Genomic DNA, 12,000 nt, shown 5'->3' on the forward strand with positions numbered 1-12,000 from the left:
ATCTGTGCAAAGGACTATATTCAGGGTTTTTATGGTATGCATATTAATCTGTAAGTGACCTAAAGCAGTGCTTGTCCAATTTTTCCTTTAAAGTACTCTCAGTCTGGGGTTGTCCAGAGCAGCTTGTCCAAAAAAAAGGACATTTCTCTGAAGACTCTTTATATTGATCTTGAAAAAATGAGACTTTTCGCATTTTGCTCTGTAAAATATTTACATTTAACGAAAGTGTATCTGATTTTACTATCTTTAAATTGACATTCCAGCATGGTCTCTCCTATTTATTGCGTGGCTTCAGTTATTCCTTAGTCCATAGCTGTATGCTCTAGAGTATACATGAGAACCCAATTCAGGAATCCAGGAGTTAGTGGATTAAAACATAATGTTCCTTTCCAGGAATGATGTGCCTCTCTCCATTGGAGGGAACAGGCATGTTTGCTCAGAAATTCCTAGATTTGCTTTGCCATCAGAGTGAGTTTCAGAAGTTGCGTCTTAACTTTGGATTCAGCAACTGACTTAAATTTTTTTGCTTTTATATATGCCTTTTGCCTTATATACCTGTTGCCTCCTTTTCTCTTTGAATGTCTTTTCCCCCTCTGACTCTTTTTATGAGGCCCTCCACAACTTGGCTGCTCATAGCTGTCTTGAAGTTCTGCATGTTTACCTTTACATTTCATTTGGAAAAGAAGCCAGGTAGTTTGTTGGTAAATTTTGGGCAAATTCCGACACTGAGGTTTATTATCTGGCACAGTGTTTAGGTCCGGGGCAGACTGCTTCATTTGACATTGCCTCATCTGCAAAATCAGTGTATTAGAGCATCCCCTTTATGTTTGGTCAGTTATCTTTTTTTGGTTAATTCTGATTATTTGAGGATTTTAAAATGTTCTACACTATAGTTCAAAACTTTAGAAATAAAGTCCCCCTAAGTAATCACTATAGTTTTTCTTTTCTTTGTTTAACTCCTTGAGAAACTTAAAATATTCATATAAAGTACTGGCTAAACTGCATGCTTTAGAAGTCAGTGCTTGTGTTTCTATTTTGGAATCTGGGACTACAGAGGAGAAAACCATCAGTTTCGGATTTTAGATCTTATCATAGCTGATAGCCTGGGAGAACCTGATTTGTTTCTTTAAGGGATATAGTTGTATTCGTTGAATTTTAATGATATCTTCTGAATTATCCCAAAATAATGACTGCTAGATTTAGGAGTGCTTTCGGGGTTAACCTTAACTTTAGTTATTGTTCTCCTAACTAATACAGTTAAATCATTAGGCTACCTAATTAATTTTTCTTAATGAGTTATTGGATCACTTCTATAAAGAGATGGTAAGATAACATCTTTATGTAAATTCTGAAATCTGTATCTTTAGTACAGAGGTTTCAAACTCATTTTCAGTGGGGGCTACATCAGCCTCGTGGTTGCCTTCAAAGGGCCGAATGTAATTTCAACTCCTTAACAGTTAAGGAGTAGTTACATTTATACAGTCCTAAAATTATTTCGGCCCTTTGAAGGCAATCCTGAGGCTGATGTGGTCCCGGGTAAAAATGAGTTTGACACCCCTGCTCTAGTATGAGAAAGAAAATCATCTAGTTAGGTGGGATTGAATTAAAGTTTTTCAAATGACAAATTGTTTAATCTTACTGAAAGTTTGTTGCTACTGTACTGAGCACATAAAAATATATATATTTTGAGTCAGTTGAGACTTCCACTTAATGAAAAAAAAAAAATCTTGGTTTCTGAGCTTTATAGTAACTGTAACCAGTGTGGGGATTTTCTTTAGTTATACTTGGCTAATCTTGATACTTGTGAAACTGTGAAACAGGCAGTATTGTTTGGGTTTAATACCTTTATCAAGTTTGTACTTATTATTTGCCGAGTAGCATGTTTCTGTTGGGAGGATGTAACTCAGGAAGGCAGGTGATGCAGTTGGAAAAGGGAGAATTGGAGACTGCACTCTGATCCCAGGCTGTGCTTCATCTTTGAGGCTTTGGGCAGTCTCCTGTTTTCTCTTGGCTTCATTTTCACACTAATAAAATTTGGAGGTTAAACTAGATAGCCTTTCATGTTCCTTGTACATCCAAAATTTGTTGATTTAAGTTTCTTAAGTTTGGTTCAGTTTATTCAACTTTCTATTTAATATTTAGCTAGTTAAATATTAACAAAAGAGCATGCATCAACTTCAGTTTAAAGATGCTTCTTTCATGATGTAAGTTTAATGTTTTCTAAGATAGATTGATGTGTTCATTTCTGTGCTGTCTGGAACAGAATCTTGAACTTAGTAAGTGCTCACTAAGTTTTTTTTGAATAAATGCATTTTAACTTTTTCTAAATGTGGTTTTAGAGTTATGACTAAATAATCCTTTTCAGAATTGGAATGTTTTTAGGGAACTCAAAGTATTTTTATGTATAGTGTTATCTGAGTTGATGAATAAAGACAGTATTTGCCTAAGTCTATATAGAGTAGGATTTGAAGTTTGAATTAAGGAAGATGTACTGATCTCTACTTATCTAATTTTATTCATTCATTCATTCATTCATTTATAATCTTCACCTGAGGACATGCTCATTGATTTTTAGAGAGAGGGGAAGACAGGGAGAGAGGAGAGAAACATCGGTGTGAGAGAGAAACATTGGTTACCTCCCGTGTGTGCCTTGACCAGAACCAAATCTCCAACCTGGGCATGTGCCCTGTGCCCTGACCAGGAATTGAACCCGGGACCTTTTGGTTTACAGGATGACGCTCCAACCAACTGAGAAACCTGGTCAGGACTCATTTATTTTAACTTTTCAATTATTAAAATTTGGAAAATAGCTTCATTTATTAATAATAATTATACTAATAGCTAAACTTACAAGGTAGGCACTATTATATCCTTTTTTACAGAGTAGAAACTGAGGCTTACAGGTTAAATACTTTGCTTAAAGTAACACAGCTAGTCAGTAATGGAGGCACAATAAAATCTAGGGCTATCCTTGGGTCTCCTACACTACACCTTTTTCATTTATTCAGCAAATTCTTATGAAGTGCCTCCTTTTGCAAGGCTATGGACTAGGTCCCCGGGATGCAATGGTAAATAACAAAAACTGGGTCCCTGTTGAATGGTTTAGGCTTTAGGACTTTCTCCTGAGTTAATACAATAGTTGCTCTTTTTTGTTTTAAAGGTTTTATTTATTTATTTTTAGAGAGGGGAAGGGAGGAAGAAAGAGAAGAAGGAAAATCATGGATTGGTTGCTTCTCATACTCACACCGACCAGGGACCAAACTTGAAATCCAGGTACTGTTCCCTCACTGGGAATCGAACCTGTGACCTTTCAATTTGCGAAATGATGCCCAACCAACTGAGCCATACTGGTCAGGGCTAATAATTGCTTTTTAAAATGTGCAAAACAAAACAATTCCTTGTCCTTGTGAAATTAATTTGAACATGTGAAATACTGAATATATGATAGAATATTCTGTTTTGGAGTTTCTGGCTGGTTAGAAGATACAGTATATGGTTGGGGAAATCAGAGTGCTTTTTTGGAATAGGTTTATTGTATAGATGAGAATAATAAATCTGAAGTTGGAATATCCTTATTTCTTGCTTTTAAGGGCTTCCAGGCCAGCTTCAGGAAGTGAGAATGATATATGAAAACAACCTCAGGGGAATTAGAGAGCATTTAATCAAGAGCAGGGTAATATTGTACCAGTTACCTATATTATTTATTATTTTTTTACTTAAAAAATTTATTAATTTATTTTTTTTGATTTGAGAGAGAGAGGGAGAGAGGAAGAGGGAGGGAAAAAGAGAAAGAAAAACATTTGTTGTTCCACTTATTTATGCATTGATTTTTTTTTTTTAATGACTGAAACAAGATCTAAAACTGCAGCTTCTAGAAGAACCATTTGTTCTTGCCCGTCTTGTACCTCTCTTCGAACTTGACCTTAGCCTCCCGTCGGACCTTGCGTTTCAGAGCAGGGTCTCTGAAGATGTCCTTGTTGACGACAGTTTTGTCCAAGAGGATGTTCATAGAGTATCTTGTGGGCATGAGGTGATTGTAGTTGTAACCTTTCACAAAAGACTTGATCTTAGACCTCTTGGTGATTTCCTTCTTGCCCATGGCCGCTGTCACTTTGTGGGGATAGCAGTCAGTTCCAGCCACCAGAGCATGGCTGTAGGAGCGGTCTGACGTACCATCATCAATGTTCTTCATGATGACCACTTTGTATCCAGAGTAGTGTCCAGCCAGGACCAGCACCACCTTCCCGAGTTTCATAAACTTGCCCATTTCAACAGCAGCCACAGGGCCTAGAGCAGAAAGGAAAGAACCTGATTGGTTGATTCTTGTATGTGCTCTGATGGGAGACTGAACCTGCAACATTGGCATATCGGATGATGCTGTAAACAACTGGGCTACCCAGCCAGGGCTGTTAAGTGAAGTAAGTAAATGATAGTGGTTGTGTGGTGGAACATATCTTGAAGGAAAAATAAATTGGAGAGGGATTGAGGGAGAGGAATGAACAAGGAATGATGGTGAGGAGGGATGGTCCTCTTTTTTTCTGGGCAGAAAGAACACAGATCAAGACATGGATCAGTATACAGTTGTGTATAGGAAGAAAGGGCCTTCCTGAGGAATAAATAATGTTATGTAAAATAAATGTGTTTTTTTTTTTAAAGATTGTATTTTAAAGAGGGTAAGGGAGGAAGGGAGAGAAACATCAATGTATGGTTGCCTGTCACACGCCCTCTACTGGGGGGACCTGGCCCGCAACTTGGGCATGTGCCCTGTTCCCAGGCCTGCACTCAATCCATTTAGCCATATCAGCAAGGGCAAAGACCAAGGTTCTTGCCAACTCTCTTTCACCTTGTGATGTTGGTGGCATCTTCAGGCTTGCAATAAAGTAACTAGTGGTTTGAGGTGTCATGTTTAGCACTATTGGAGGAAGAGGGACTGTATCTTCCTCATCTTTCGGGTGGAAGAAATTTTTCTCACAATTATCTCTTGCAGATCTTGCAGTGGGCTTGCACTCATGTCTCATTGGCTGGAATTGGGTTCCATGCCCATTCCCAATCATAGGCAAAGAAGAATGGGTTAAAATTAATCCATTAGGATAGAGGATATGAGAGAGTCAATCACAAATGTCTGTTTCAACAATGATTTGAAAAGTGAGTAGTATGTAATGTGTGTTTTTAATCAGTCTCTATATCCACTGTTTTGGGGGGAAATTTTAAGAAAGTGCATTTCTCCCCCTAAGATTTTTGTGTCTGTAGTAGCTTATCTTTGAATGTCCTTATTTGTAAAAATTGGTGCCTAGCCAGAAAGACATCTGATTTGAGATGAGTGAAAAACAGGGTGACTGATTTAAGTGCCATAACACTGTGATCTCCTCACTCTTGAGCTAAGCAATGAGAGAATGGGAAAGTTGGAATTTATTTTTTCCTAAAATGCATGTTTTGAAAAGAGCATTTCCACCTCTTTCCTTTGAAAGAGGAAATCTATTGAAAAAAATGTATTTCATAACCTTGGCTATTTGGGGGCCTAGTTAAATCTAGCAGTTGAGTTTTTAAGGTTGAAGCAGTAGTAAGATCATTTTGTGGTGGGTGTCTTTGAACATATTTAAGTATACACTGCAAAGGACTTTGCCTTATTTGGTGTTTTTCATTCTGCTCGTTTGGATTTCAGAAGCCTCAGATTAGGGCTCTAGTTCGCCATCTATTGGTCCTTGAATTGTATGTTTAACACCCTTACCACACTTTGTGGAATTAATTTTATGTGGAGATATGTTTGTGTACATTTTTTAATCAATTAAATATTCTTCCCCAGGATTATGCATTCAAAAGCCAAGAGTAGGATCTCTGGATGTATATACAAATATGTTTACATATATTAGTTTATTCTTTGTGTAATCTGACTTGGTGATTTTCTTAATTGGTTGCTTTGGTTGCTTTTGATATTTGAGAATGACTATGATGGAGTGATTTCAAGAATACAAATGGAAACTCATGAAAATATAGGTGCAGATGCTATAGGAGCTGTGAGTTAGTGTAACTTTGTGGGAGGACTAAAGCTGTTTTTCTGCCTAGCAGAAGCGAGGCATACCACCGGATATTGGTTCTGGTAAGCCACAACAGTATTGAGCATTTCTCATCTTCATTTTTGGTAGTAGAACATACTCTTCTCATCTGCTGAATTTGATGATTGAATTGTTGGAAACATTTTTTATTCAGTCATTTAAAATAATATTTTGATGAATCCCAGAGGGTTTGTTTTTTAAATCCTAAAGCACTTAAATTTATCTTTTGGCAACTTTATCTTTAAAGGTTGATGGAATATAATTTGTGTAAATGTCACACTTTGCACTATATTACTGATTTTATTTTTTTTTAATCTAGAAAAGGTTCTATTATTTTAAGACCCTGTTTTGGGAAATGAATAAAATACTGACAAACTGGTCATGAGAAATGATAAAGCGCCACATACTTTAGACGAATGGTAGGAAGGTGGGAGGTTTGCTTTTTCTTGAGATTTGGGTTTCTCTATGGAGTTCTTTGTTAAACTTTTAGCCCATAGCAGTAAACTTCCTTTCGGTAGTGACAGGAAACATAAATACTCATTGTGTAATGCCATTTGCCTGTTTTGGCGGATCTACCAAGCCTTGACACCCAAAACAAGACGCGTGCTTCTTACAGAAAACTACAGTTCCCAGCGAGCCCGGCTGGTGGGCCATCACTTCCCCTCTTGCTCCCAGCTTCTCCCGCACGGGCTGGCCCGGCGCGGGCCATGGCCCGCGCCTGCGCGATGACGACGTGCGCGCCCCCCCCCCACCCCTCCCGGCGGCTGCGGAGCGCGGCGCTGGGGCTAGTGCCCAGGCGTGCTGCAGTGTACGGAGGCAGGCTGCTAGGACAAAGGGCGACAGGAAGCGCTTCACTGGCCAAGGAGCTTCCTACCCGACTCAGCGCACGTTAGCCCTGGAACGGGGTGGCAACGTCTGCGTTAGCCTACTGGCATTACTACACAGTGCAAACAATTCCTCGGTCACGTCCTCTCGCTCCGCCGCTCCTGCCCGCCTTGCCCCTCATAGCCGGCGCGCGGCCCCACCAGCCCCAGCGCAGAGGGAACGTGACGGCGTCAGTGCCTCAGGTTAGCCTCACCTCAGCCGAAGCAAGGGACGCTCCCGCCTGCCGCAGCGCCGCCGCCACTGCCGCCACACGTCTGGGAGCGGCTGGGGCTCAGCGCCGCGGCCTCCACAGTTGGAGGTGCAGCAACTGCGGCCGCGACGAGGAGCCATGACTGAGGCGGCGGCGGCGGCGACTGCGGCCGCGCCTCCTGGCGGCCCGTGGGGGCGGTGCGACGGGCGCCCCCTGGCGGCGCGCCGGGGCGGAGCGGCCCTTCGCCGCCGCAGCCGCAGCCGGCGGAGGCGCTGCTGTCCCTCCTCCCCGTGTCCCCGGCGCTCGCCCGCTTGCTCGCTCGCTCCATTCTCCCTCCGCTTCAGATTAAAGGGGGGGAGGGAAAAGGAGCTCGGCCGCCATTTTCCCAGTGCCGCCGCCACCGCCGCCACCGCTCACCGAACCGGCGGGAGAACCGAGCACCCTAGCGAAGCCGACTCGTCTCGCCGCCGCGGCGCGGGGGACGGCCGGAGCGCGCTTCCCGGCCAGGAAGAGACGTCTGGGGGTGGCGGCTGGGGTGCGGGTTCGGGCTGCAGACGGCGGCGCTTGTTTGTGCGGGGCGGGGGGGGGCGGCTTCACCCTCTGCCCCCGCCCGCCCGTCCTCCCGGCTGGGCTGCGGTCCCCGGCCGAGCCCAGGCCCCGGCGGAGCCGAGGAGGGCCGGAGAAAGGGCCCAAAAGAGAAGAAAAAGCGGCCGCTCCCCGCCGCCTTCCCCTCCCCCTCCGCCTCGCCCCCCCGCCCGGAAAGTCAGGGCGGCTCCGGGCGCCGGGGGGGAGGAGAGCGGGGGGCCCGGGCCAGAGCCGCCACCGCGCGCCCCCGCCCGCCGCCGGCCCTCGGCGCCCAGGCCGGGGGCTGTTTGCAAACTGCGCCCATTTTGTGGGGCTGAATCCGCCCGGGCTACGCTCCTCCATCACGTGGTAGGTGCTGCTGCTGCTCCTTTCCTCCACCTCCTCCCGCTGCCCTTTCTCCTTCTCCTCGCTCTCCCTGTGGCTCCCATTTCTCCCTCTCTTTGTTAGTTGTAACTGGAAAGGCAGGGCAGGGCAGGAAAAATCCCCGGAACTTTAAATGGCCTCTCCGGGCTTCCCCGCTGCGGGTCTGGGGCTGGGAGTCGCCCCAAGGGCGGGGGTGTGCGGGGGCCCTTCCCCACCAGCTGCCGCCTCGTTCGCCAGCTTTTCCTTTGGCGTTCTATTTAAAATTGAGGCCTTGAGAACACGATTTATTCCCCTTTAAAACAAAAACAAAAACAAAAACAAACTCTGGCTCTCGCCTGGAACTTCTTGACTGCAAAAGGCCTTTCACTGCTCGAAACACACATCTTGCATGTTTCTCGGTGTATATCACAACTCTTGATTGTGTAGTTAGATGGTTATTTGTTTCATTTATTTTTTGTTGCCTGTAAATTGAGGTCACTTAGGTTTTCAGATCTGGTTTCCCTCAGGCGGACGTGTTTTTTTTTTTTTTTTTAACTAAAGAGGAAGAGGCATTTATTTGCTTTTAAGTGAGTTTGGGGGGCCTGTTTTCCGGCTGACGGTCTTTTGATTCTCAGCATATAGTTTTGGTTGTTCTTCCAGACGATAAATAGCAGCATCACGTTTTACTTAAAAATCCTTTTGTTTTCCATTTTCCCAGTATGGTATTTTTGAGAAACACGTTACCTAACTATTGCTTATTGGATTGCCTTAGGGGAGAAGGAGTGACATGATGGCGCCACTTTAAATTGCTCTTTCCTCCTCCTCCGTTTTTCCCCTTTATTCTAGAGGTCACTGGTGCACTTTTCGTGACCTATTAATGAAACCGTACTTGAGAACATTAACAGTACAACTCGTAGGACTAGAGTTTGGTATCTTAAGGGTCGGGAAACGCGAATCCCAAGGTCCCCAAAGTTCGGAGAGATCTCCCTAGTCCTGCCTCGCCTCCCTCCCCTCCATTCACAATCCCGGTGTTGCCATCTCCTTTGTCACGTGGTTAGCAATCATTGTGGGTTTTTTGTTTGTTTTGGGGTGTGTTTATATTTTTAAAATGTCCAGAAGAACCTACCCCTTCTCCTTTGGAGAGAGCAAAACGTTTTAGTTGTAGAGTCAGAGAACATTTGTGAAAAACGATAAAATTACATAATCTTTGCCTTGCATAATCATGATATAGTTATAGATTGTTACCAAACTTCGTGTCTAAAGCACTTTCAAGAATGGAAAAGTAGTGCCTTGGAATATGTTTTTCATGTCAGAATAGTATAGCTTCTATTTTTCCTACTTTCGGGGTCATTTAAAGTGCCACTATTTATAAAGGTTTAAGTGGGTGTGTTTTCCCCTCCCCCCTTCCACAGGCTATACTTGGTTCCTTTTCTAACATACTGCCTGACTAAATTAGAAGTTTTCAATTTTCTGCACGTTTGTCAGTTAAAACTATTTTTCTTACTCCTAACAACAGTAAATACTTTTGAGTAATACTTATATTTTACTTAAAGGTATTTTATTACGTTTGTGTTGTGCTTTTGATCTGGAGAAATTTTGTTTTTAATCCTGTGGATTTAAATGAATGTTCCTTTATCTGTTTCTTCATACCAGTTTTCCTAATAATTGGGTAAACTCCTGCTTTATAAAATACCAAGCATATTTCTGTTTTTCTACATAAGATGCTAGCCACTTTTATAATTTAAAAGAATATTGTGGTTTAAGAAACATTTTTTAAAGTAAATATGAAATGTAATGATTCTTAAGGGTGCATTCATTCTTGTCCTCTTACTGTGTATATTTTCAATGGTTTGGGTCATTTTCTTTCCTAACAGTTACATCATGTCATGTGATGTGTGCAGTGTGATGTGTAGTTCTAAAAATAAGGCAAGGTAAAAATGCTCATCCCTTGGGAATTTAAAATATGTATTATAATTGTGGGAGAGCTGATCTATATTTCTGATTTCGGTCATGGAATTCTGATTTCAGTTTCCATTAGGTTTCTCCAACAAAGTATGCAGTTCTTTTGACCTTTAGGATATTTGTTGTATTTGTTAGTGATCTCATGATTGGAGGTGGTCAACTTTATTTCTCAAGTGTGCACTAGTTGGAGAAAGACATTAGATGTGACAAAGATTCTTAACACCTGTATTATGGCTGGGTCTCTGATGACTGTCTCGTTGAAATATATGTGAGATAAGTATTTTTGATTTGTGCCTGTAGACAGTGAAGAGAGTAATCAATTAAATATTGATGGAACCTTGAGGTGGGTGGCATTTTTGATCTTACCTATATGACTAATGAAGTGAAGTATTGAGAGGTGTTCTGCTTCTTTCCTGAAAGCCTCATTCAGAACATTAGTATTTGACTTTTGTGCTTTACCAAAGTCAGATGTTAACCTTTTGTCTGATTTTCTTGCCTACACATATTAGTTCTATGGCTAAATCTTCAGAGCATTCTTTGATTATTAGGTGGGTTATCATTATCCTGTTGAGGAAAATTTTGGAAGCTAGAAAATGAGTAAGCCTTAGTTTACTTTTTAACTTTTATCAAGGTGAGAAGAAAATAACTGTACTCCCACTTTTTTCTTCTCCAAACGTTGCCAATACTCTTCCACCTCTAGTAATGCTATACTGTAACCTACATTCTCTGAATTTTATTGAATAGCCACAAATTTTAATTGTATTTCTAAGTGAAAACAAGTTTGAGATTTGTGTTGTTACTATAAGCTGACTCACGTAACCTGTAAACACATGGCCGTGTGGTTAATGATGATGGTTTAGGAAGATATTTTAGTATTGAATGGTTCCAGTTAGGAACTTTTGTGAATAAAGCTTAGTTATCTTGTTATATTAGAAAGTTTTTAAATGTTATAAAAACATCATACTAACCCATGTTGTATTTTCTAAACAATAGTCATTGAAAATCCTGTTTTTAAAGAGTAATGCTAATTCCTCTTATATTTAATCTGCTTGCCTGGAGGGGGGGCTTGGTGGGTTTTTTTTTTCTTCTTGAGGCCATTAAGATAAAGTTAAGTGACTTCCTTTCTCTGAAGAGATTTTTTTTAATTAATTTATTCTTCCCCCACCCAAGGATCTCCCCATTCCCTTGAGTTTGGAAAGGATGGAATTGCGCATACTAAGTATGTAGTCTTCAGTTGGTTGCCCCAGAGCAGATTTTATCATTGAGTGGTTTTTAGAGGTTTAAAGCACCTTTTCTTTACCCTATTTTAAGTAAATTTCTGCCTTGATTGGTTAGACTGTTCTAGGTTTCAGGAATCCTCTTCTACAATAGTACCCTTTCACTTGATCACTTTATAAAGAAGTACAGCACAGGTGTCTCAAAAATCCCAAACACCTGGCCTGTCTGCTGTTTCATTGCAAAGAATATTTGAACCATGTCCTTTACCTAAAATAGGACTTCTATTTCTTGGAAATACGTATCAAGACTGGTTTTTCAGTCTTCATGTGGCTTCTGAAGATACACGTTTAAATTATAGTTTCTACCCTAATAAATTGAACATTAGCCTCTGGGAATACTAAAAGTTTTGTAGAAATATTCTTGCCAAAGTGTAATAATTCATAACACAAAACAAGATTTTCATCAATACATTCCATTCTCTAAAATGTGAGGTCAAAATTCAGTGAAACCACAGTAATGGTTATGAAAGACAATGTGAATTGGAAAAGACAAATATCCCACCATACTAGAGGTCACCAACATTTGAAGGTCACTAGAAGAGGTAGGAGGTCAGTTGTGTCTTTGGGATCACTTGCAATTGTAGGGACAGTTGTGAGTCATAGGAAAAGACCAGTTGGGAGGGTCACTATTAATTATTCAGTTATCAGTTGGTTCTACATTATGCCATGTGCCTGTCCTTTAGGAGGTAGGGTAAAATGTATAGGA

General features: G+C 41.5%; 2 protein-coding genes across 7 annotated transcripts in view; one reads left to right on the forward strand and one right to left on the reverse strand.

Annotated features, from left to right (window-relative positions):
- Positions 1 to 12,000, forward strand: part of KANSL1 (KAT8 regulatory NSL complex subunit 1) — a 158,010-nt gene that overhangs the window by 17,768 nt on the left and 128,242 nt on the right. For 2 of the 6 annotated variants that reach the window (XM_024573063.4, XM_053911763.2), the window contains exon 1: positions 7,454 to 8,061. The exons of 3 other annotated variants lie outside the window; for them this stretch is intronic. The gene's annotated coding sequence lies outside the window, so the exon portion shown is untranslated. Of the gene's footprint in view, positions 1 to 6,812; positions 7,121 to 7,453; positions 8,062 to 12,000 lie in introns of those variants that run through there. One more of the 6 variants, XM_045182477.3, reaches the window with a different exon arrangement.
- LOC112316261 (large ribosomal subunit protein eL27) lies at positions 3,678 to 7,289 on the reverse strand. The gene is made up of 2 exons (XM_053911765.2): positions 7,132 to 7,289; positions 3,678 to 4,287 (listed from the first exon to the last, which is right to left on the reverse strand). The coding sequence occupies exon 2, from the start codon at positions 4,265 to 4,267 to the stop codon at positions 3,872 to 3,874; it is 396 nt and encodes a 131-aa protein (XP_053767740.1). The 5' UTR covers positions 4,268 to 4,287; positions 7,132 to 7,289; the 3' UTR covers positions 3,678 to 3,871.

This window comes from Desmodus rotundus, chromosome 9, assembly GCF_022682495.2.
Source record: "Desmodus rotundus isolate HL8 chromosome 9, HLdesRot8A.1, whole genome shotgun sequence".
Lineage (NCBI taxonomy): Eukaryota > Metazoa > Chordata > Mammalia > Chiroptera > Phyllostomidae > Desmodus > Desmodus rotundus.

Excerpts from the sequence above, each read along its gene's own strand:
- LOC112316261 (XM_053911765.2), bottom strand. The coding sequence starts at position 4,267 with ATGGGCAAGTTTATGAAACTCGGGAAGGTGGTGCTGGTCCTGGCTGGA.